The 25,826-nt window shown below is 39.5% G+C and overlaps 3 protein-coding genes across 6 annotated transcripts in view; 1 reads left to right on the top strand and 2 right to left on the bottom strand.

Moving 5' to 3' along the window:
• The window catches only part of arhgap10 (Rho GTPase activating protein 10), a 52,118-nt gene extending 49,817 nt beyond the window's left edge, over positions 1-2,301 (bottom strand). For both annotated transcript variants that reach the window (XM_065956969.1, XM_020628642.3), the window contains exon 1: positions 1,736-2,301. In XM_065956969.1, the coding sequence (XP_065813041.1) occupies positions 1,736-1,889 (154 nt within the window). In that variant the 5' untranslated portion in view covers positions 1,890-2,301. The remainder of the gene's footprint in view (positions 1-1,735) is intronic.
• Positions 2,302-4,410: 2,109 nt separating this feature from the next.
• prmt9 (protein arginine methyltransferase 9) lies at positions 4,411-16,707 on the top strand. Of its 3 annotated transcripts, none has more exons than XM_020628880.3 (13): positions 4,411-4,559; positions 5,147-5,346; positions 5,494-5,642; positions 5,747-5,983; positions 6,182-6,349; positions 6,454-6,556; positions 7,741-7,850; positions 7,954-8,146; positions 9,131-9,314; positions 11,124-11,802; positions 11,913-12,066; positions 14,845-14,967; positions 16,055-16,707. In XM_020628880.3, the coding sequence occupies exons 2-13, from the start codon at positions 5,149-5,151 to the stop codon at positions 16,280-16,282; spliced, it is 2,526 nt and encodes an 841-aa protein (XP_020484536.2). In that variant the 5' UTR covers positions 4,411-4,559; positions 5,147-5,148; the 3' UTR covers positions 16,283-16,707. The 3 variants fall into 3 exon arrangements, with proteins under 3 accessions (XP_020484536.2, XP_020484538.2, XP_020484537.2); XM_020628882.3 differs by having other exon boundaries at positions 4,428-4,532; XM_020628881.3 differs by lacking the exon at positions 4,411-4,559 and adding an exon at positions 4,654-4,809.
• A 48-nt stretch (positions 16,708-16,755) lies between these two features.
• tmem184c (transmembrane protein 184C) lies at positions 16,756-23,526 on the bottom strand. The gene is made up of 10 exons (XM_020628390.3): positions 22,924-23,526; positions 21,990-22,120; positions 21,871-21,907; positions 21,541-21,746; positions 19,363-19,437; positions 19,139-19,232; positions 18,891-19,003; positions 18,673-18,772; positions 18,350-18,521; positions 16,756-18,246 (listed from the first exon to the last, which is right to left on the bottom strand). Exons 1-10 carry the CDS (start codon positions 23,038-23,040, stop codon positions 17,936-17,938), a joined length of 1,356 nt encoding a protein of 451 aa, XP_020484046.2. The 5' UTR covers positions 23,041-23,526; the 3' UTR covers positions 16,756-17,935.
• Between the last annotated feature and the right edge of the window lie 2,300 nt (positions 23,527-25,826).

The raw sequence follows: 25,826 nt of genomic DNA on the forward strand, positions 1-25,826 counted from the left end.
TCAATATTTGTGAAATGTTGACAGTGGGCAGGAGCTTGCATTTGTAATCAAAACGAGAAGTTACCCAATATTTAGTGACCTGGACTTGTATTTTTGTTGCTGTGGTTACAATACCGATATCAATATTTGATTTTGACTCGTATCTCATTGAGGTTTAAACCTGGTATCTTCTTGACAACTATAATACGAGCAAGACTGATTCTACAGAGATGAGAAAATACACTTTCTCTTTGATGTGTGAAAGCTTGAGCAGTTTGAATCTATCCTTCCATCATGCCTGGTGTCAACAGTACAGCTTTGCTGTAGATAGTCTCACACAGTGCTGTGAGTTTCCTCAACACCCATGAGTCACCTAAATAGCTCTACTGCTTCATTTAAACAACAAGGCATACTGTATGTAAACACTGCTGCAAACCAGGCGAACCCCTTCACATCTAGTGTGCAGAAACCTTCAAATCAGAAAGCATCTGCTGTTTAAACTTTTTTATAAGGACTGACATTAATTTCACTTTCACTATTTTTTGAATACAAGTTTTGTATCTAATTCAGAAATTTGGATAATGCACTTTGGTATCACAGTATAGTACTTTGCTCATAACATGATGATATTTTCTTTATTTGTGCAGAGTAACATGTTGGCACAACTTCACTCACTTCCCACTGAGTTCATGTAGAAGGTGGAAAGTCTAAAAAAAGAAAGTCCAGAGAAACGCTTGAAATATAAAGAACAACGTCTCCTACGCAAGTGCTGCCGTAGTTCTGACCTCAATACCAAATAGTTTGGAATCGTAAATGTGCCACTAAAACTGCTGACACAATCTCGTAAACCTGGACTACGATCACTGTGCAAGCCTGGCAGTAACACCTTGCTGGATCTGTGCCTTGAAGGATTTCCACTGCCCTGTAGACAAAATAAATGACGTGACTAAATACATGCAACTAGCAACTGTATACAGTACTCTGTGTTTTTCAGAGTAGAAAAACAAGTCGTGTGGTGGTCTAAAACACTAAGATACTGTAATACTAGAGCTGGAATGTGCCTGAAGCCTATGTGTCGACACTACAGCACTGCTAATACTGTACTGATAATTGCATATAAAAAAGGAGTTGCAGTTTCAAAAGTTTCCTTATTGTTAGACTAAGTTTTCCAATAAAACTATTTTGGAAACTGTGCAATGTTTCATATAAGACTGACGTTAAACTATCAGAAATTTAAAAAAAACAAGGCTAAGGGATTATTTTTCCAAAAGCATGTGAGTACGTAAGCAGTCCATGTTTTAATGACTGTGTGTTGAAATATGGCTGAAAGCAGCACTGACCACCTTGAGGCAGCCCATCCCTCAAGAGTAGAGTTCAAAGAGCTAACAATCTAATAAGTTTAACCCAGCTGAGGTGTGTTTGACTGGGAACAAACAGAGCAACATACTTATTAACAAACATCTCAGAGACTTAAGACCATGGAAAAAAAACAAAAAAACATGCATACCTGTCCTCATATGGAGCCATATTAATTAAAGCAATAATCAGATCACAATGACAACGCATTGATTTGTTTTATAAAGACAGCCTCCTATATTACCTAATAGGTGGTTCCCCCACTTATAACTTAAAAGCAGATAGACCAACCAATCAGAGGAAAAGGTCGAACAGATCAAGACCCCTTTCCCCAAACAAGTGCACGATAGTCTGAGTCAACACAGACTTATCTGAGTTGTATTAAGATGCATTAACTTACGCTTTGTTGCATTGATGAGGTTCTTCCCATCTTTGTACAGTTCTTTAATAAATCTGTTGGTCTTGTCGAGCTCTGCTTCGTGTGCTTTAATCTTCTCCCTGAAGCTGGGGCTGTCTAGATAGCATTCACTGAACTCCAGCGGGTGTAGTCCCATCTCTGTGACAGATTGATGGCTTCGTTTTGGGTTTTTTTTTTAAACTGAGAAACAAAAAACGCTGCTTTACTTTGTAGCTGATAAAGTAGCAGCTGAAATCAAAAGTCCGGTTCTTCTCGCAGGTAGTTTCCAGTCTAACGGGACAGCATAGCTACCTCAGGCTAGCGGTGGTTAGCATGGTAACTTCTGACACTCGGTCGCCTGGTTGTTTCCACAGTTGTCAAATAACCACAAGAGAAAGCTAACACGTAAACACGGTCTAAAGGTGAAAACAATTCGCCAGCGGGTGAAGTACTCAATTGGAAGTCGGTTCGCAAGACTTGTCAGAAAGTCATGTTTGCTGGGTCCGCCTTTTCCTTCCTTCATCAGACAGTACTCCACCTAAGCTGAGTGACAGATAGAGAAACTCTGCTGACATCTGTGTGCGAACAGCGAACTTCTGCCAAAGACTACTTTGCTCCTGCGAGATGGTTACTTCTTATCTACTTCCGTCTTCGGTTTGAAGGGAAGAATGCCCTGTTGGATAGGCCGGATCTTTGTAATATAGCAATAAGTAAGGTGTTTTACCTGCTTTTTGTAACATAGCAATGAGTAAGGTGTTTTACCTGCTTTTTGTAACATAGCAATGAGTAAGGTGTTTTACCTGCTTTTTGTAACATAGCAATGAGTAAGGTCTTTTTACATGCTTTTTGTAACATAACAATAAGTAATGTCTTTTTACCTGCTTTTTGTAATGTTAACAGAGAAAGAGTAAGGTATTTTACCTGCTTTTTGTAAAGTGTCTCGAGATAACACTTGTCATTAGTTGACCCTATACAAATAAAAATTGATTGATTGATTAATTTCAGTTCAAAATGTTTACCACACTAAAAAAACAAAAACTTTACAATGAGCTGGCATTGATTTATAGAAATTATATCATATCGATGTAGGCCTACTCTAGTATTTTTTTTTTTTTTAAATGTTCTTTCTGAAGTGTGAGTAGCCTATATGTGCTTGTGTTTTCTATATTTCCTGTTTTCACCCGGCAGTAAAACACATTTTCCCCTTGGGGACAATAAAGTTGATTTAAAGTTTATATTTTTCATCAGTGATATATACACGCGTACCGGCATAGGCTAGCCTATATTGCATTTTTCCAGTGATGCAATTTCAGTAACAAACAAATGATTATAAAAAATGACTTCATGAAGGTATAATACTTCCCTCTTAAATGTTAAAAAGTAGTTACAATGTAAAGAAGAAATGAAACTATTTTAGTGATTTACCTCAACATTTTACTGCATTATCTTTATTGAGTAAATGTACTAACATTATGTTCACAGCTTTGGACATTTAGATGAAAGTTGATTTAAGCCTTTATTAATCTTTGTTACATCACATTTTATATAAATACAATATATATATATATATGTGGCCTCAGCAAGTTTATTAACGTGTTTTTCAGCTTTTGGCCTTTATCAGAGTCATTAAGGCCACAAGCTGAAAAACGTCGGTCTAATAAAGTTATTGAAGTTGATCTTCATACTACAAGTGTAGCTGGAGCTTTTGACCTCTCCAAGCACCTTGGTAGATGGTGAAGTTGATCTAGAAAACTCTGCTCTGCCTTAGGAAATTTAAACTGACTATATTTCAGTGTAAATTCAGATGCTACATTAAAACACATACAATGAAACACATCAATGTCACTGCTAAAGAATGAAGACCAAGATTGTGTTTCTGCTAAGCTGCCATTAGCCTATACACTAAACACACACAATTGGATTATTTGGTGGTTGGTGATGTCTGGAAACAAAGGGCAAGACATACAGTACATGTTTATTTAAGTATAAACAACATATGCATGACAAGTGAAGTTAATATTCATAATTCGACTATATGATAGGCCTACCACATGTTGGATCTGAACAGTGGTGGAAGAAAATGATAATTACATTACTTTAAAGCAAATTAACTGCAAAGAGTCATGACTACTTAGGACCACATTCTGCTTTTCCAATTCTACAACATAAAAACGTATCTCCAGATTATAAAACCTTACACAAAAGCACTTCTTGGATTGATAGCAAGATAAATGATATCAGTAAATACTGCCCAAATAGATTTTTAGTGACTTAAACTGTAGCAAACCCAATCACACAGGTGACCTAAAGTGCTGCACTAGGCTATTCCAATGTTATGTGCGTATACTCAAGCTGTTTCTGAACGCTCCTCAATCAGATAAACACAAACAACTGTTTATAGCTGCAAAGGTGGAGAGCTTTCAGTCAACTCGTGTTCACCCAGAGCAGTGAAGTGGTCACGGTAGGGAACTATCTTGTTGTTTGTTGCTCTTTGGTTGCGCTTCAAGATGTATTGCTTTCACTGAAAATAAAACAAACAACTACAGAAGCATACTTTAAGAATAATTACTTTAATTATTACTCACACAGTTTTTAACAGTTAATACCTCTTGCTCTTGCCTTAAAATATGATTACATTTCAACACAGTTTTTGAACGTGGAACCTTTTTCAGGTTTGTTGTTTCTTACCCGGGTTTCTTTGCACGCGGACGTGTTTCTTCAACAGTGATGCTGTGCGATATAGCAGATGTGTGATTTACACGTTTTTCCACTCAGCCGCTGTATCACGAATGCAACACCGGTGATTACTGATAGATTTGACATTTGGGTAAGCTCGGTCTGATTGTCAGACGGGTTTTTATGTCATCTGAACTGAGGTGAAGATACAGCCAGCGGGAGGGAGAGGTGGGGGGGTGTTTACTCACAACGATGCTAAAACGACTATTTTTTATTTTTCTCCTTTAAGAAAAAAAAAAAAAAAAAAAGTGAACTTTAATGCAAACGTTTGCAAAAATCAGCATCGCCACTTTAACCGAACAGCAGTGATCTCCTCCGTCCTCTTTGACTCTAAACATACAGTAAGTCAACTCAAATTGGCACTAATGCCTTGCGAGGACTTAGCATTTTTCGGTATTTATTTTAAAATTAAGTTATTCTTAAATTACCTTGATGATTATAACCATTAGTATTTAAAGCACCTCGACGTCTCTTGCGTCTGTTCCATGATACAATGACTTCTTTTGAAGTTGATGGTCAAAACCTGCAATCGCGACCCTCTCACAGTGTACAATGCTGGTCTCTTCCTTGCAGAAATGTCTTGTCCTGCACATTGATTTTTGCAACCTCTTCAAAATCCAATTGTAAGACGTGGTTATTTCCCTAACATGCACCTGTTTTTTTTTTTTTTTTTTCAAGGGATGCCTAACGCCAATGCACGACCAAAGCATGGAAGGAGGCCCCGAAGGCGACGCCGAGAGGACCCTGCCAGGAATGAGCTGGTCTCCAGTTCCCTGGAAAGTGCCCAGCAGTGCCTGTTCAACCAAGATTATGGAACCGCGTTTGTGCACTACCTTCTTGTCCTCAACCTTGCACCTGCATTTAAGGACTTCGCTAAGGTAATGATGACTATTAACGCCACTCTTACAACGTGACAAAAACTGTGGAGACAAAACCAACAACAGATGTATTTTTTTTTTTCACTGCTGCAGAATCAAGAGATGTGTTTTGTTTTTTTGTTTTTTCCCCATATCCCACTTTTTTAGGAGTCTTTCAGGTTCACTCTCTTTAAATGGACAGAAGAGCTGGACTCTGTGGGACGCATTCAGGACCTCTTTGACTGCTATGAACAAGCGCTGGAACTGTTTCCTGCTGATGAGGTTATCCTAAATAGCATGGGGGAACACCTCTTCAGGTATAACCACTTCACTCCTGTCATAACAGGCTAAGACACAGTGTCACACGAGTGGTTTTTTTTTTTTTTTAGATACACTGTTGTTCTCCTTTCGTCTCATCCAGGATGGGCTTCAGGGACGAAGCGGCAGGTCATTTCCATAAAGCATTGAAGCTGAGACCTGACTTCCCAGAGGCCAGGGAGAACTTCCACCGTGTGGCCAACTGGCTGGTGGAGCGCTGGCATTTTTTAATGCTCAATGACCATGGGAGGAACCAGAAGTACCAGCAAGCCATTCAGAAAGCTGTTCAGAGCGGCTGCAACACTGTACTTGACATAGGTACTGGCACTGGGATCCTTGGGTGAGATATTTTAAATGAGAACTTGGAAGCTTCCTTTTTTTGAGTAATAGAGTGAACCATATTTTCAGGATATAACTCAATCTTATCAACCCAAACTAGAACTTATTGGTGCAATATCTAAGTTTGTTTTTGTGTTGGCTTCTGCTTCAATATGACCTGTAGTTTTTTTGTGTTTTTCCATTTTCCCTCGATGTAAAGTATGTGTGCTAAGAAGGCTGGGGCGGCTGAGGTGTACGCCTGTGAACTGTCAAAGACCATGTATGAACTGGCCTGTGAGGTGTTGACAGCTAATGGAATGGATGGAAGCATCAAAATCATCCATATGAAATCTCTAGAGATGGAAGTACCAAAGGACATCCCACAGAGGTAGAATTCCTACTAAAACTTCTTAACATTCATCTAACAATGACTTTTTTTAAAAAAATGCATACATATATTCATGATTTTCAACTCCATGTCTTTTGTCTCAGGGTGTCCCTGGTGGTGACAGAGACGGTGGATGCAGGATTGTTTGGGGAGGGAATTATTGAGAGTCTTATTCATGCCTGGCATCACCTCCTGCTACCTCCACAGGTAACGTGGATTATTAAACACAAACACAAGCCAAAAAAAAACAGAACTATGTTCTCTCTCCAGTTGTCACATTGCAATATTAATTTATCATAAAATGTCTTGGCACCCAAAATCTGTTGATGCTTACAGGATGGAAAACCTGTTCAGAGTTGTTGTCGCAAAAGTGTTCACAGACATGGAGTTGTAAATAACGAGGCCGGAACTGTGTCATCATTCAGGTCGAGGATGTGGGAGCACCCAGGCAATGAAAGCTATGGATAAATACTTGTTAGCTTTTATTTAGCGTGCACTTCAAAATCCACCAAGTGCAGAAAGTGAACGTTCAGGTATAACATGAAAATAAATATCAACAAAGTGAAGGGAAAAGCAATACGATTTTTAAAGAAATGAAATACAGGAACAACAAAATTGAACCCCAAACTCAAGAAAAGACTCTTTGGTAAATGTTGTATTCTCATTAAGAAAAAAACTAATAATGGCTTTTAGACTCTTCTTGGTATCTTTCTGAAGCAGAAACATCTTCTGTTATTCTCATCATAATGCTCTTTTTGGCAAAATGAAGGACGATCCCTGATACGAAAGTTTCTGGATACCAGGAGCTAATGTACAAGTCCTGTCATTTTAACACATAAAACTACTTACAGTCAAGGCCGTCCATAAGGGGGGAAAAAGGGGAATGTTTTCTAGGGCCCAGGTGCATGGGGGGCCCGTAAGGGTTAGTGAAAACATGGCCATCCTAAATTTAAACAATCAAAACACATTGTTTTGAAACCTAAATACTCACCATCACAACACAATAAAGAAACATGTTTTATTCATTGTTGTCTGTTTCAAAATGTAATTCCCCTCTTCTTAAAAGGGTAAGAACCTTTTTTTTTTCCCGTGACATTAAAGTTGCGGGCGAGCCCATTTAAAATCCCTGGACGAATTTTGGATTGCTAGAAAGGAAGGAGGCATTTGACCCCAAGAAGTAACATGTTGGCAAACCTTCTTCACTACACTCAAAGCTGATCAAGCCATGCAGAGGAGGCGAATGGTAGCCAGTAGGCTAGCGCTAACGTTACTGAGCCATTCACTTGGCCTTTCAGGGACCCAGCCATGTATATGGGCCAGGCCTGCTTACAGTTACTGACTCCACCTTATTAAAACTAAATATATCCACTTTATTTCATTTTGTCCTAAAGAACGGTGAGAATGAGTTCCAGGAGCCGTCGGCAACAGGACGGGTCATCCCAGCTGGAGCCACAGTGTTTGGAATGGCTGTTGAGAGCCTCGAGATCCGCCGGCATCACAGGTAACCAAACAGAAGAACTCACTTTTTGAGGGAGCAACACAGGGTGTTCAAACCTTTAACAAGTTTTTATTGTGTGTGTGTGTGTGTGTGTTTGTGTGTACAGATTTTGTGTGTCAGAATTGGGAGGTATATCCATGGCTGCAGCAGGGGAACTCCGCAGCCCGGTGAGCTGTAGCGCTGAGCCCGATGAGTCCATGGAGCCGTACACCACAGAGAGACTCAGCAGACTGCCAAGAGGATACAAAGCTCTCACGGAGCCATTCACGGCGCTCCACATCGATTTCAACAACGTGCAGGTGAGACCAAAAACAGGGAAGACAACAGATGACAAGGGAAGCTAACTTTTCTTTGTGTCTGATTATGCAGCCATGGGGGAAAATCCTACAATGAAATGTGCATTTGTGGCCTTGAGTTGAGCCTCATGTTACTTGTAACATCATTAATTCACCTGGCCATATGTCTGCTGAAAGCCAATGACACAAAATGATTAGCCTCACAGGCCAAAGTAACGATTGCACATCAGTGACCACTTATTATTTAGTTTAAGGCCTGCAGAGATTGTTGCCTGATTTATTAGCTTTGTGTGAAGGTACACACTGGCAGATTGAAGAGACACAATGTATCTGCCCAAGCTTACCTGTAGGATATTTTGTTGATTTAAAAATCACTCTGAATATTAATCCACACATGTGCAGCTGGGACTATCAGCCCAACAAAGCCCTTACTTTCAGTGCCGAGAATCAGTGACACGAGGATGTGGCACTATGTCATGTGCTTCACGGCAGCTTTAAATGAAAGAGAAAATTGAACAGTGGGCTCAATTTTTTTTAAGTCTTAAATCTTAGAAACAAGAATGAAAACAGAGCTTAAAATAATACAGATGTTTTTTTTTTTTTATTCAAGCAATGTCTTTCAATCAAGAGCTTCAGATATTATGTTACTCTGAAATCCTGTTTGAATTAGCCATGTTTGGTCCTCAGGCTTTAAACGGGTTGTGCCAAACAATAACGGCAGGCCTTGACATGTTCTAAAATAGGTATTGCCATTTATTTTGTGTGATTTTTTTGTTTTTGTTTACTCATTTTAGAATAGACCTGGGCCTACAACAGTAGGTAGCCCAACTGGTTTTGGACATGAGCTTGTATAGCACTTTGTCCAGAATGTATATCAACTTTCGACATCAAACCTTCTGGATTTTATTGGATTTTATTCTCTTTTTTTTAACCCTAGGAATAACATGAATGTCTGCTCCTTAACTGTTCTGTCATGGTGACCTGTAGGAACTGGAGGGGCTGAGCTCCAGACCAGTTCAGCGGATCTTCCTGCCTGTGACCCAGGAGGGGGAGCTGGATGCTCTGGCCGTCTGGTTCCAGCTCCACCTGGACAAGGAGAGCAGTCTGTCTACCGGACCGCAGGAGGACACCTGCTGGGAGCAAGCCATCTACCCAGTCCACATCACAGACGGTAAGACTCATAATGCATACACGTAGACAAAATGTAGAATCCATTTTAATACAGTGTATGACTCTTCATTATCTCTTCATTATCAATCCCTTACAGCGTGTTTAAAGTCATTTAAATGTTGTTTTGAATTGTCATCATGACTGAAACATGCTCTGCTTGTCTCCTTTTTATTGGAAATGTGTCTTGCATTTCCATGTTCCATCAGATGAGGGCAGTATTTGTTCTTGACTACATACAGTAACATTTAAATCTGTTAAGCCAACAAAGCAACAACGCTTGCTTTTCAGTCTATAATCCCCCTCCCCAAACACACAATTTGATTGCAGCATTCAGTTAATTTTGGATCAATGTTTCAGACTTTTTGTTGTAGATCTCTCTGTGAAAATAGTAATAATATTTAATATGATGACAGGGTGATAAATAAGGATTAAGCTCCATGAAAATATTCACTTTTTATGACCCGTTGTATGAACCAGAGCAGTGATACGCTTATGAAAGCACATTTTAGAACATGTTCTGTTAAATAATATTTTCTATATTTCTTCATGTTTAAATTGCGTAAAAGAGCAACATCCACATTTTCCCGAGGGATAATAAAAGTATTTCTAAATTGAAAGTCTAGCAGATATCGTATAATGCCAAAGTTTTAATTAGTTTCACTAATTAATTCAAAGAGTGTCAAACGTCCCTAAGACGTCCCTGTCTCGTCCCTCCCTTTGCTTCTGTACCGGTGAACAAAATAGGGCCTGACACGAGGTGACATGTTCCAGTTGGCGTTGCAGTTCATCATCTGTCACACAGAGCTCCGCGGCTTTTCACCGCGCCACTAATTGGTGACGGCGGCGTCGAGGGAGCCGCCACCTTTTCCCGGTGATCACCAACATCCGTTTCCCCGAGTTTGCTGTGACGTTGTGCGCCGTGATCACCTGTGACACTCTTTAGTGTTCATGAAATTCTTATAGGCGATAAATATGCATCTTTCTCAAAAGCTCTCTGACGAGCCGTGGCGCTGTCATGAAGACATGAACAGATGTTATTCCTGCAGGAATCCTTTCTGTGCACCCCCCCCCCCCCCCATGCCCCCCGTCCTCTGAATCTCATTTCTCTGTCGGGCTCCCCCTCAATCTCCATGTCTCCTGCTTTTTGTACTCTGCACTCTTTTCTTCACCCTTGTACTATTTTTTCAGTCTGGCTTGTTGTCCACTGTATTTCACTCTTTTTTTTTTTAAACTTAGTTTTTATGTCAGTTTCAACAATTTATACAGCAGTATTCACAGTTCTTAATTTTTTCTTTTTTTGTTTACAGCTGTATCTTAATGTTTAAACACAATATACATATGTATTTCACACACTAAAGCCTGTTCATCATTTAAGTATTTACACCCCAGCCAGCCATCTTACATTAGCATAGTTAACTTTTTTATCTGTATTTATTTGACTCTTTCTGTCCTAAAACTGTTTGCAAATGTTTTACTCCTATAGTGATCATTATCATTCTTAGTGTCTTTTTTTTTTTAATCTTAATTTGTGAAATTCAAAGATGTTTTTCTAAAGTATGCATTTGTAAATGTTGCCTAAGCACCAGCATTCAGAGAACCTTGAACGCTCCCTAAATTAAAGAGTCTCAAACTGTCAAAATTATCATATAAAGTAATCATTGTCTGATTAGAAATATAACCAGAAACCCCAAGTGCTGTTGTCACTACTTGACTTGATTTATTCTTTATTTATTGAGGATTTTGTTGAGGTACCACAGCCTTGGTATTGACCGGCCGTTTCTATGTTTTCATTTCTTTTGTTCCTTTTCAGGTTTTGTCCTGAAACCTCAAGACGAGCTGATTGTTGAAGTCTCCTGCCGGGATTCCTTCCTCAGGCTCAGCAGTGTGGCCGTGCTGAGAGACGGCCATGAAATCGGTCTCGACAAGCGTCTAGATTCCCCGTATCCAGAAAACCCCATCTCGACACAAAACCCAGAGGCAGAGCTGTGCAGTGCACTCGCCTGCCTTCAGACTGACCAGGATAAAACCAAAGAATTCTCCATGCTGGAATGTGCAGAGATGGCGCTCCTGAACAACCAGGATTACCATCTGAGTTTTTGCACCGCGTTGGGCAAACTCATCTCTCAACTGAAGGTTCAATACCAAACTCAAGAGCCAGGATCAGATGGTCAGTCAAACCCCAGTGACCTCTACGTCCTGGATGTGTCAGAGGGCTTCTCTCTTCTCTCTCTTATTGCCGCCAGTCACGGCCATGTAAAAGCGTACAGCTCTGTGGAAAAGAAAAAGCAACAGGAAGTCCTAAAGAGGCTGGCTGGTTCCAATAACATCCCAGAGAAGCAGTTAGAGTTCTGGCTCAACCACACAGAGGATGAGCAGGGCATGTTGAAGCGGCCGTCCAGAGAGAAGCTGTGGAGCGCAATCATCCTGGACTGTGTGGAGACCTGTGGCCTCATTAGACAGAAGCTGATGGAGAAAGCGTCACTGGCCAGGTGAGGGTTTATTCATTATTGTTTCTGTTTATTTTTCCTTTATCTTCAGATCATCCTGTCAGTTCTTTACGCCAATGTATTTCAAAATCAATTCCCGTGATCTGCTTAAGGTGTCTGCTGGAGGAAGGAGGGCGAATTTTCCCAGAGAAGATCGTGGTGCACGGTATGCTGGTGGAGTCGGACACGTTGCTACTGGAAAGTGCAGTCCAGGGTCAGGAGCCAACGTTGGGATTCAATATTGCTCCTTTCATCAACCAGTTCACTGTAAGTATACATTCAGAAGCTCCATACCCAACTTCTCTATTGCAAGTGCCTCACATGTATAGACCTTTTATTTCTGTTGTTAATGGTCACTTTTGATTAGACAGGCCACAGATGATTTTTTTTTTTGTTTTCAAACTGGGCTTCAATATAAAAACTGAAGGCTTTCTTAACAGACAAACAGCTGGGACTATTGTTTCTCTGTATTGTCACAAAGAAAGTTTTATGTCTTGAGAAAAACACAAGAGAAAGATAAGTTGATATGTAAATAGCTGTTGAACAGTTTATTTGTTTCACTGTCTTATTTAAAATACAATTTAAATATTTGACTCTACAGAGAAAAATCTAATATAATGCATCAAAGGTGATTTCCTACATGTTGGCTGCGTGTTTGGCATCTTTGACAGCAATGTATGCTCTGTGTACTACACGCCATTGGTGATTTGTGCACAAACAACAGCAGCTAATAAAAAATCTGCTTAAGAGGTTTACAACATCATTTAACTGTGAACTTTGATTGCTATAAACTAAGTATCGCCTAACAATCCAGTCATTTATACGTTTAGGTTTATAAGTTCAGGCAACATGGTCAGATGATACAGGCAGGCCTCACCATTATTCAGTGTTGTTACCAAATGGTAAGAAATAGTACCAACATCTTTGAGTACAGTAACGTAAAAAAAAAAAAATAAGTGTACATATCCCCTGTTTTTCCACCACGGGGGAAGTGTAGTTTATTTACTTCAGTCTTAATGATTGGATCAATCTTTGCAGATATTCAGTTTGTAAATGTAAATACTCTTTTGTTAACAAAAACATTTTTACCAGTACAACAGTGTCTTTTTAGAGCTCGACCGATTTGTCGGAGGATATGAGCGTATCAAGTGACTATAAGTATCGACTAATTTTATCGCAGATATCCGACCAATATTACTACAGCTATTCACTAGTGAAATACCATTTCATTTGAATATCATGCACTAGCAGTTCTTTCACCAGCAGTGTATCCCGTATGGATAAATGGATTACAACAGGTGTCAAGCAGTTGAGTGACAAATTCATTATATCTTTTCCACAAGTGTTTGATAACTGCATTTGAGGGATCAACACAATAAATGTGTGTATCAGTATATCTACAGATCAAACATAGATCTCGAAACGAAGATATCGGCCGATATATCGGTTTCAGATTTTCTTTTCCTGCCCAATATCAGTATCCGTATCTGCCCCAAAAATGACATATCCCTCGACCCTAGTCTTTGCATCACCTCATGTAGGGTTGAGCAAACATGTCTGGTTTGTTTAAATCATGGTTGGTAACACTGATAAACTGTATTCAATTAAGATTAATAAATTGAAGGATTTCATAAATTCTGTAGGCTCATAAAATATTCTAATATTAATTAGTACTTTTGAGACGGTTTCAAAGTGAGCCATTCACACTGAAGAACTCTAAAAGACATTGTGTAACCATTACTCCTTCAGTCTTCTCGACTCTAGTTGCAAAAATCTTCCTTTTGTACGTCTCAGGCCACGAGGATCTCATATTCCGTCTCATGTTCCTGATGCAACCGTCAATATTGGCATATTTCACATGCAGCATTCTGTGTTTGTAAGCTTGCATCATTCACATTCAAAGTTCGCACATTAGTTGCAATAAGTTGCCTGCGGGTTTTGTTAAATGTGATTGACACATAGTGCAATACTATAAAAGTACAAACAAAAACAAATCTCCGAACAGATTTAACTTGTCTTATTTCATCAGTCCATCCATTCCACTGTTCATCCAGTTGTTTGGTTTCCTTCTCTTTACAGGTTGTCTTTTGTTCAACAAAGTATTTCTCCTGGAATACTAAGGTCCAGGACTGTGCTTCCTTTTGTGCACGCCTCTTTTGATGTGTGCTTCCCTGTTCAATTTAAGTCGCAGTAAAATCCCTTTGAATTCTTTTTTCTTTATTTGGTCTGGAAATTATTTCTCCTTCTTTTTTTTTTCCTCCAGCATCGTGTTTGTGCTCTAATTCTGCAGGGCCCCATGGGGACGTGGGTCGTTTGTTTTAACAGATGTTGTCTCAGCGGAGGGCACTTTCTAGCACAACTGTCACACAACACACAGCCTGGCCCACCACATTCCTACCTGAATCCATCAGTACACATTACATCAAGCACATCAAACAGTGGGCTCTGAGGTCTAGACGAAGTGTGACAGGGAGGAGGAAAGAATCTTTTGTTCTGCACTAAAAGAAACTGTGACACTTTTTTTTGGTTCTGCGACTTTGATTTCTCCTTTCGCTTTAGCTGCGGCCTGTTTGTCATGTCTGGAAGAGTTTGAGGAGGTAGATTAGTTTCCAAACAATCAGGGACTCTACAAATTCAAACCTAATGTGGATGAAAAGGGGTTTGTGTGAAGAAAGCCGGCAACATCTCATAGTCTGCTTTTGCATAATTTTAAAGTCTGCACAAATGTTTTTTTCTGGCTTAAGCTCTTTTTGTAAAGCCTTTTGTGAAAATGATGTTGCTACAGTAAAAAATGTTGTAAGTTGTACACTTAAATGAAGCATTGTGCTTTCATTAGTTCGGGGGATTTTCCTTCCCTAGTTGAGGACAATGGTTGCCAACTTATGCATCAGGAAGACCTCTTTTGTGTTCATTTTCACTGACAGACCCAACTAACTTTTCCTCTTTGGTCTTCTAGGGCTTTTCATAGCATTTACTATACTTTTGACAGAGTTTTTTCACGACAAACAATTCACTAAAATGATGTTAATCTCTTGCGTCTTTCAGGTACCTGTCCATGTGTTTTTGGACTTTTCCACACTGGAGGGCAGGCATCTCAGTGAGTCTGTGGAGCTATTTGTTCTCAACCTCATGGATGCCCATGCAAACTACACCAACAGAGAAGTAAAGGTAAGACATAACGTTAAAGCTACATGATTTCTGCAAACATGATTGGATGTATCATAGTTAAACTGTCTTCCAAAATGTCACCTCTTTCCAGGTCGCTATTGTAGCACAATATTGAAGAGCCCGACTGATTTATCGCCCAGCCCATATCAGCCGATCTTAGCATATCTAGTGACTGTTGGTATCGGCTAATTTTATCGCAGATGTGCGCCGATATTACTAGATTGACCCAACAGTCAAATAGCATTTCATTTGAGTTTCATTTCATTACACTAGCATTTGTATTTCCTGCATTTGAGTGTGCTGTATTGATTACAACAAGCATTGTCACGCCCCAGAGTGTCTAGCAGTAATGCGCATAAATACGCGGTTACTTTCCAGCTGAGTGACCATCTTTTCTTTATATCTTTTTCCACAAGTGTTTGATAACTGCATTTGATGGATCAACGCAAAAAATCTATTTATCGCTACAGATCTAAGCTAGATCATAGAAAGATATCGGCTGATGTATCGGTATCGGCTCCAAAAGCCCATATCAGTCGGGTCCTATCATTTTGAACTGCTGAAACATTATTTAAGACTTGAGCTGGAAATGGCCCAAAAATATCAAAATCTTGAGCTGTCTTTTTTTTTTTCAACCCAATTTCAACCCAAAAAAACATAGTAATAAGTCACACTCATTTAAAGACACGTCAAACATGTAACTTTGCTCTACCTTCTTACACTGTATATATAAAATAGGCTTAATCCACAGTTTCAGATTCCAGGGGTTTGTTTTTGTTTTCAGCTGGTAAAAGTTTAGTTGAGGAACATTAAAAAGGTTTGCTTATTCATTTTCATGAGGTGCAATGTGAACTTATTCCTTTGAAGTCATGTCCGCAGAGTTCATAAATATTAAATGAAACACTGAAAATAGCTTGCCGTTCTGGGCTTTGTTTATTGTATTGCATGTGTTATTATTTTAAAGTTAACAGCAGCAAAACCAGACTCGTGAGTAACACGAAACTGGCTCAGAGAAAAGTCTGTTCATAGCAGATCATTCTTTTGTAACATTAAGCAGCTTAAGTCTTGGTCCCTTTTTTTTCCCCAGGTCCAGGTCACGGCTACTGGAAGAGTAACTGCAGTTCCCTTCTGGTACAACATCTACCTCGACCAGGAGATCAGTGTCAGCACCCTCAGCAACAACTCTCACTGGAAGCAGGCGGCCGCAGTGCTGCAGCAGCCGCTGGAGGTGCAAGCCGGGGACTGGGTCTGCCTCGCTGTGAAGCTACACAAGAGCACCATCTCCATATCAGCCCGTATAGAGAATACCCCCTGATCAAGCAATAAACTTGTACAGTAGTCTACAACAGTATTTTCTTTCTTTGTGTCTCAGTGGCATAAAGGCTATTGACACACAGGGACATACTTGAATACAAAGCATTCCCTAAAAGATTGACCTTCTACAGGGTCATTTTTAATGTGATAACACATTTTTATAAATTGGATCTCTAATTAGTAGTTACAGTAAGTTGAACCCTGTTAAAAACCACACCTTTTAAAGAACCTGTGCAGTGTTATCACAATCACAAATTTTAAATTCCAAGCTTTAAAATTGTGAAAAATATCCCAGTACTTTTCAAATGTGTACTCATAAGTATATCATATGGGTGTATATATAGTACGGACATTACAGTGAAATCAGTATTGGCACACTTGCTTTTGTAAAGATGTTTGTTAGAATAAATAAAAAAACTATTCAAACAATAAGCGTGTGGACATTTTCCCATTACATTCAAGAAGAAGAAAGTGTAGTTGTTGAAAAATGTAGTTTATTGAGAAGCCTGTCAGAGATGTAGTTTAACTAAAATGTGGAACATTTACATCAGCTCTTATGTGATCCTGTCAGCTCCGAAAAAATATCTAATCATATAAGGCAATGCAACATTCTCTAGCTGGACATTATGCAGGGTGATGCTGCTGATTTAATATATTTGATTTTGTGACACAAACTGATGCCCTACAGTGCACATTAAACGTGGGTTTTCCTGCACAAAGGATGGAAGTCTAGATGATGAAAGAGCTTGAAAAACAGTTAGAAATGGCTTAGGTGCCATGAGAGAGTATTAATGCTGATGCAGTGGATAGAGAAGTTGTACTGCACATAGAAGGCATTTGAGAAGACTAGTGGATACATCTCAAAGAATGATAGTGAGCTGTAAGCAGTGAAGCACAAAAACAGGAATTCACTAGATTGTGCTAATTGTTCCGTTTGAATTACCTAATGGTCTGATACTGTGAGCATTACCAACCCATAAAATGATGATTCTCTCGTGATGTCAGACTTTAAGACACATCTTCCTATGTGCAAAGCTCCAACCTACTTATCCCAAGTCCCAATTGTGCAATTTAAAGATTTGTAGCTTCGGCTCTTTTTATACAATCCTCTGGGATTTTTTTACACACTTAAAATCAGGCTTACATCCAGGCTCTGATGTGCTTTTAATTGTACATTTCCATTGACTTATTTCATCAATATCCTCTGATATCACTTAAAACCAAAAATAATATTAAGAAAAAATGATTTTTAAAAGTTGCATATTTCTCTTCAGAGCGTACCTGACGTTGTGATATGACTAACGTGACCAAGGCAATGTCTAAAAGTCTTTACTATTTAAATGAAATTAAATCCTGGCAGATCATAGGAAGCGATGGAACTCTCCAGTACGACACCAACGGCATCAAATGCACTTTATCTACCAGTCAGTTAGTGCCATAACTTCACTGAACATTCATACAGCTGTCACTGGCAGAGAGGTCCTTCTGGTTCTTTACATTGTAGGAAGTCTTCTACTTTTTCTTGGTTGATGCTCCATTTTGTTTGGAGGTTAATCAGTACAGTGACGTGTGACAGAAAACAGCGAGGCTGTATTTGCGTCCTGCCCAAACACATCTGCTAGAGTCTGTAGGGGACATTAGCCTGAATGCTTGCCTAGGTAATCACAATGAGATCTGCCTCTGCTGGTTCTTTGGTTTGGTCGGTCTTTTCTTCTTCAGGGGTCTCTTCAGGTTGAGCCTCGTATCCTTCATCCCACAAGGCCGAGCCGAGTCCAGCAGGAGCTGACAAAGAGTGCGGTGCCAGGGTCCTGCCCAGGCCCTGGTACTGACCATTGGGAGAAACAGGGTTGGATGCCGCCTCTGTTATGACATCTTGGGAGCCCGGAGAGAGCAGGCCAGATCTCTCTCCGTCACTCTCTGCCTCACCAAAGTAGGATTTCCTGGGACGGCCCATGACTGTTCTTCCTGTCAGTGAGAAAAATTAAAATCTTGTGTTTGAGAACATTCAACAGATACTTTCGGTCAAAAAAACTAAAAACAAAATGCAAGTACTCCAGAGGGCACCTACCAACATTGCGGACTTGTTCAGAAATGTCTGCTCTGACATCCGAGATGTCCCACATTGCCATGAAAGAGTCAAAGCAAGAACCCTCCTCGGCCTCCTGGATGTAAGGCTTGTAGGTGAAGCTGAAGTGATGAGCAATGGCTGCCAGGAACATCTCCACACAGATGACAAAGTCCTGGAAATAGGACCGTTTCGTGTTTGAAAACACTCAAGTTGTATCAGATACAACAAGAATTTTAACCAGTAGAAAGCCCTATGTTTAGGTATTTTAACTGTATTAAATAAGCACATGCAGTTGTTATTCTTCAACCTGCGTTATTGTTTACCTGTAAGCCAGTGGCAACAGCCTCCACACTCTGCCATTCCCATGTATGCTTCTCTGAGATGATGCCCACTTTCACCAACAAAGCAATAAACGCAGCTTGCCTAGAAGATTTTACAGGAGGAAAAAGTCTCAGGATACATACAAGCAAACAACACGAAACAACTCTTGCAAAGCAACTGTCAGACATTTCTTTTTAAGTACAAACACACTCTAAATTACCAGAAAGAGACGAACACCACCATTTTGACACATAGGAATTTGCCCACTGGTTTGATTGGACTCAGTTCCTCTCTGAGAGCTCTGTAGAACAGCACCAGGCAATACATGGCAAACTAGATAGAGAGCAGGAGAAAAAAACAGAGACATGTCATCATGCTCCCAGGACCCAATACACAATAGTTTTTCAGGAAGGCAAATTACACTAAGGTGTATTTCTTTAAAAATAAAAATATTTTTTTTGTTTTTACCAGCTGTGACATGTTGTTGAAGATGACCAGGTATGTCCATGCATTTGTGGAACTAAAATTGCCTTCATCATACACGTCACACAGCTCACAGATCCTAGGAGAGGGAAGAAACAAAGTCATTAGAGACATCAAAAACAGACAGTGAATAAAGAGCATAGGATGGTATCAAGGAGTGAGAGAATAGAATAAAAACATGTAGTTCACTTAGAGCAGAGTCTACTTACAAGGCAATGACTGTTGTGACAGGTCTAACAACTGTGTACTGCAGCACTCCAAGTTTGCATCTCAACAGCAACACCCTGCAGAGGAAATAACAATTTAAATAAATGAACTTGTTTATTGTACTTTACTCTTTGCGTATGACACTTCCACTGAATAAAAACAACGACAGTCATATATAAGAAATATGGAAGGCGAATCATCAAATCATCAGTGTACTAAGAACATTTTAACATTAAACCGCCTGTTTTCCTAAACAACTGCTGAACCACTGGCACTTGCAAAAATGCAAGCACACTGTCAAGGAGTGACAGCAGCTCAGTCTGTATGGACTTGGGTTGTGAACCAGAGGGTTTGTGGTGCCCAATATGACCAATATGGATATTGTGTGTAGCAGCCCCACTCTGACATCTTAACATTAATGCATTTCCACAGGTCCTGTTTGTGCATGTGTGTATTTCGGGCCTATGTGCGTGAGAATCATGTCTCTCATAACAGAGTGGAAACCAGAGTTTCCCTCAGGGATTAATAAATTATATAAAATAAAAAAAGGGTTAAACATTAGGATGGGCACTACTATAAATATAACAGGCCTCCCGACAGGGCTTACTTAATTTAAGTCTTATATGATTTGTTTCTTCCTCATCTTTCAGGAAAGACAAGCTGATCCCCAAGTTAAAAAAAAAACAAGCTTTATTCTAAATTAACTGCACATGGACATGTTAACCAGTTACAGTTTTGCCTGACTGAGGCTGATTCAAAGCTCATGACTCATGCTCATGTAAATGATTCGTTTGCCTGCAGGGAGGAAAAACTTCTCAAAACACTATAAAATTAAATTAAACAACGAGACAAACTAAATCAAAGTTCAAGCAACAAACTTCCTTTTTTCCTTCATTCCCATTGTTTCTATTTTTCGCAGAACTATCAGCACTGAATTGAAATCCAAAGATTATCACAGGGGTCCATGTTGTAGGTCTTTACTTGTACAATAACACAACTATAATATTATATATTATATTTTGTCAGGTGGATCTCTTCGTGTGGGCAATTCAAACAGGCAGCAAGACAATGAGAGTATGGCCATTAAATTTGAACAATGATTTATTTTAAACCAAATTCTTGGCTCACACTAAGGGCGCCGTCACACTGGCCATCCGTACCGTGCCCAAGCACGCTTCAACCCCTAAAGTCCAGTTCGTTTGGCCAGTGTGACCGCTCCGTGCAATACTCAGGCACGTTACACTTTCTTGGCTTTGGCACGGTACACTTCATGCACGAGCACAAGCACGCAGGTACACAGCGCTGACAGCCTTCATTGTGGAGAAATCCAGAGTTTCGTGGCTATATCTGACTAAAATGACTCAATATAAGACACAAAGTAGCTGTCAGGTTCTCTGTGTTGTTCTCCGATGTGCGGTCGCTGACTCGCCCGCGGACTCGGCAGCGCTTCTATTTTATTTTTAAAATATATTTATGGCTGTGTCTGATTAAAATGGCTTAAAATAAGCTGCAATGTCAGTAAAGTAGCAGTCATGCTCTCTGTGTTGTTCTCTGATGTGCAGAAGCAGACTCGACTGCGCGTCCCTTTTTTTTTTTCTCTCTCTCTCTCTCTCTCTCTCTCTCTCTCTCAAGTCGGCCTGTTTGTCAACTGAGCACACGTCATATTAACAGAAAGCGTGCATGTGTTGTATTACGATGTTATGTACAAGAGGTAATCGTGCTTAAGCACGGTTAGTCCTGGCCAGTGTGAGTTAAACAATATTTTTTCAAACCTGGATTCTGTCTTAAAAGTTAGTTCATGTCGAGCTGATTTTAGCCATTGTGCACTTTTCTGAAACTTTTAGTACAAATGTGTTATATGATGCTATAAAAAGGGGTAAAACACCATAATTGTCAGCTTTGCACTGGATGCAGCGGAGGAACGGTGAGAGGAAATGTTATGAACATGAGTGCAAGAGTCGTTAAACTTTCCATAACACTGCCGGCCAGCGGGGGACTAGCGCAGCGGGGGGGGGCCAATTGTGCTCGAGTACGGCACATTTGGATAGTTGACTGATGTGTCAGCGGCAACAAATTAAGGTGAACAACTCAAGCATCAATTTGGATCTAAAAGGTCCCACTTGATTTTCATGTATACAATTCATTATTGTTAGACTTATGTAATTCTAAAGGACACTTACTCTCCCATTGGCCAGGCCGGACAGCAGCACAGAGGGGGCAGGTGTTTCTGCTGCTCCTGGACCTCCAGCATCAACACCAGGCTCGGGTACTGATTTTCCAGGTAGTTCAGCAAGAAGGTCATGAAGTTGTAGATGACGTAGGCCTCATAGCATTCTCTGCATGTGTCCACGTAAATTGCAATGCCGGGGTATTTTAAAGCAATCCACTGCAGGATTTAAGAGCAAACAACAACAACGGGCATTGTAAGAAGGGATAGGATGTTTCATTTATGAACGTAAAGGCATTCACTCAACTTTATTTTGATATACTGGATCTGATAAATAACTCACACTGTCCAAACTGTAAATTGGGACCATCCATAATATCCTGAGAAAATCAAAACATAAAAGATGAATAAGCAGTTTTAAGACGATTGTTCTTGGATTGTAACGACTGTTGACATCTTCACCTGATTATAGGCTTCTGAAGCTCAGGCTGAGTGTAGTGAACCAGATGCTGCAGTATGCCCCATAACGATATAGGGATGGTCATGAAGACGAATATTCCAGCGATGAACCATGCTTTATAATGAATGCCAGCCTGTCAGTACATAGAAAGAAACAGTCCACACAGTTATCTTACATTTTGTCATGCATTTAAGACTGGGAAAGTTCAATTATGGGTACTTTTTTTTTTATACACCTGATGCACAGTCAGAGCTGAAAGATTACCCAGATTCTATACTCAACTCAAATTCATATTTTCAATTAGACCATGACACTTCATTCTACTTGTGAAAGAGGGTCTTCACATCAATGAAGAAGAGGTTTTGCAGTGATCAGTGCACTTCACTTAAAAAGTTCATTTCTAAATATGTTAGTTATATAGTTGCTCTGAAGTGAATGGAGGGGGAAGGTTAAATATATCATTTTGGAATATAGAGCAGTATTATACTTTCCAATATAAATCAATACAACATTACTGGAGTGAAATATAAGTACCTCAGCATTGTTCACTAAAGTGAAGTATCACTTTAGTTAACAGGTCGGTTTGATTATCTTTTTTGTGAGTGTGACTTCTGTTTCGTTTTGTTTGTTTGTTTGTTTCATTTGTTTTGAAAGAAATTCTTAGAACACATTTTGTTCTGATATGTTTTTGTTTTTGTAACCAAACTAGTAGTGTCTTAAATAATAAGATGTGTAAAGAAGGGCTTCAGCCTCACACCTTTTCGGTCAAAATGTTTTGTTTTTTTCTTGTGACCGAAATAAATCATCACTACTGAAGCATTTGAGTATAAATGTGCGAAAGTGCATTTCGACTCTGCGTGAAACCAAACAGGGCTCCTCTATCAAAACCAACAAACACCATCATATACATCACTTCCATTGACTGCTCGAACTGACCTCTGACTTCTGTAGTTCCCAGATACACAAAGGCAGGACCACTAAGAGCAATAAAATGTAGAGCACAACGACCAGCGGCCGGATCCATCTCCTCCAGTTCCCAAAGGAACAAGGCATCCTGACATGAAGACGCTGGGAGGCCGCAGGTTGATTTCAGTGACAAAACAAATTCACTGCTCGATACATTAAACCTTAGCTTCGCATTATTACACTTCCACCTCCTGACTGAAACCCAAACACGCCTTTCTCTTGTGCACACGTACGCTGGCTCTTACGCGAGTGCAGCGTTGCATTCATGAGGGCAAAGCCTTCGGATAATTACCAGCTCATATGACTTGATTTTACCATGCTAGGTGGCTAACGTTAGCTTCTCAGCTGTTTCACCATGTAAACAACAAAAAAAAAAAAAGCAGGTGATCAGTTTTGCTGTGCCGTTGAACGCATCTCTATTCTAACGCGGTCGTATAAACTACCACTGAAAACGTCATCCGACTTCGTAAATAAAAATTAGACGAGTTTATTTGGAAGATCTGCGCTGATAAAAGTTTCCGAAAAAGTAATTTTCTTCTTCTATTGAGTTTGCACTTCCTGTTTTGTGGAGGGGGTTCGTAGTAGTCCCGCCTACAATGTGGAATATGATTGGTTGAAAATGAGGCGTTTAGCCAATCGACGAAGAGATAACATTTCCCCAGTCTCTTGTAGCCTGTTTGGTTGCTCTGCATTCTCATTGACCACATGATCTGTGCTCCCGCCAGCAGATGGCAATGTGAATTAACAATTACCAGTACACCAGACCTGTGTTTTTAATGCGGTTTAAAGAATTAAAAAAATACAACTGGTCACCTTTTTCTTTCTTTTTTTTTTTTTTTTTGTCATTTTATAGCCTACTTTCTATCATGTTATCATCTTATTTGAATGACAGGCGCCTACAAATGTAATCTCTGGCTCAAATAAGACTTGAAAAATAATGAAACCTCATAAAGAAAGCGATGTATAATAGATGTATATTATAGCAGAAAGTGGACAAAAAGCGTATTAGTTAAAGACGTTTGCACTGTACAGTATACAAAATCAAGCAGCCGTATCAATATATGAGCAAACAGAGTTCTTGAGGTAATTCTAATTTGGTAAATTCATTAATCATAGAAAAATAAATTTGATTAATTTGTGGGGTTTTTTACACAGAATATTTTAGATATATTTAAATGGTCTGTTTTTAAGTTCAATTTATTGGAAGAAATAGTGCTTGAATGACGCATGGGGGGTATTGGAGATACCAAATTGCAACAGACATCCATTCTACATCCCCTTTAGAAAAACACAAGTTTGATTGCAATTTGGTCTGTTTTAAGTTTTCTCTTTCTCTTTCTCTGTCTCTCTCATTCTCTCCCTCTCCCTCTCTCTCTCTCTATATATATATATATATCTGTCTATTTCTATCTATCTTTCTGTTGCCATCTGAATTTTCTTCTTACCTTTCTGCTGGGTGCACGTGTAGATGCGCACATGTGTGAGTCTATTTGAGTCTGTGTGTCTTTGTGAGTCTTTGTGTCTTCCTGCAAGATGAGGGGAGGCAGAACCTTCCTTTCTGTGGCACCGTGTCTCCACTGCCCCACAGTCACAGAAATCACTGGTTGTAGCAGGACAGATTGTTCATGAATTTTGAATTGATCCTTTTGGCTTTTATGAATTAGAAATAGTCTTTGCCACAAGTCGTGTAAGCGAGTGCCATGGCGGATAGCTTGGAGGCATTGCCATGCAAAGTGGCAAACAGGGTACAGTCGTGTAAGGGCCGGGTAGATAAACATATGCTGTGTTTGATCAGACCCCAAACAGATTTTAGCATTCGAAAGGATGTGGCGTCCGTTATGTCTCTCTGAATCATAGCCATTACTGTAGGGTGGAGTAAGTCGAACAGTACGTGCCTCGCAGGAATAGTCGGGATAAGCAGAATGGATAGGTCTGAAGAATAGTCATAACCAATGCACAGCAAAGGAGGAGACATACTGTCTGATTCCTGAGTTATAATGTATCAGCCAAAGTGCACCTCTTTTGTCAGAGGGATAAACAAGTCTGCAATTGTTCAACTATTACTAATTTATCTTAATACGTCAGCCACAGGCCTTTGTGTCAGGAAATGTTCAGACTCTCTGAGGGCGTTCACTTCAGTTCAACTGCTCCTGAACAACAACATGAGTGCATACGAAGTCTCCGGAGTCATACAGCTTTATCAGAAGTTTTTTTTTTTTTTTTTTTTTTTAACAAGATAAGTTATTTCTTTTCCTTTTTTTTACCTGTAGTCCCTGTAAAATAATGGTTCTTATAACATTTAACATAGGATTTGCCATGATGTATTTACCTCATGAGAAGGTGAGAAATTTGTAATTTTTTTTAATTTGATCATCGTTGTAATTTTATGTTCTAAAATGTTAAAGGATATCGTTAAAACATATTTAAATTTAAATAAAAGAAGATGAAAACAAAAGCTAGTTTTCTTTTGTCCCTACCCGTTATGAGTCCCCTTATCACCAAAGTAATTCATTTTATGGGTGTCATTTTCCAAGTTTAGAAATACATTTTTACCAAAAAACTTCAAGCTTTTTCTTGTTTCCTGATAGAAAAAATGCCCTCTAAAGCTGCTTTTACTATATCAACAACTAGCTCTGAATAAGCTCTCCACAAGAAGCTCTTAGGATCTTTGAGATCCTTTATTATTTGTTTTTGAGCTTTATTCAATTCACTTCTGGCGCGATTTAAGGTTCCCACCAAATTCCAAAGGGCTCAAACTACTCTGATTCACTCTCACTCACTTTCCTCTCAGCCGCTGATTTCTTCTTCTTCCGCATATTTCTCCCTAATATATATATATATATATATATTTTTTTTCATCCAGTTTCATTTAG

Source organism: Labrus bergylta, chromosome 1 (genome assembly GCF_963930695.1).
Source record: "Labrus bergylta chromosome 1, fLabBer1.1, whole genome shotgun sequence".
NCBI classification, from domain to species: domain Eukaryota; kingdom Metazoa; phylum Chordata; class Actinopteri; order Labriformes; family Labridae; genus Labrus; species Labrus bergylta.

Coding starts and splice junctions, on each gene's coding strand:
- prmt9 (XM_020628880.3), top strand. CDS start 5,149: ATGCCTAACGCCAATGCACGACCAAAGCATGGAAGGAGGCCCCGAAGG. Junction 6,557..7,740: donor ACCTCCTGCTACCTCCACAG/GTAACGTGGATT, acceptor TTTGTCCTAAAG/AACGGTGAGAATGAGTTCCA. Junction 11,803..11,912: donor GAGAAAGCGTCACTGGCCAG/GTGAGGGTTTAT, acceptor GATCTGCTTAAG/GTGTCTGCTGGAGGAAGGAG.
- tmem184c (XM_020628390.3), bottom strand. CDS start 23,040: ATGCCTTGTTCCTTTGGGAACTGGAGGAGATGGATCCGGCCGCTGGTC. Junction 18,773..18,890: donor GTGGTGTTCGTCTCTTTCTG/GTAATTTAGAGT, acceptor AAAATCTTCTAG/GCAAGCTGCGTTTATTGCTT. Junction 18,247..18,349: donor TGAACAAGTCCGCAATGTTG/GTAGGTGCCCTC, acceptor TCTCACTGACAG/GAAGAACAGTCATGGGCCGT.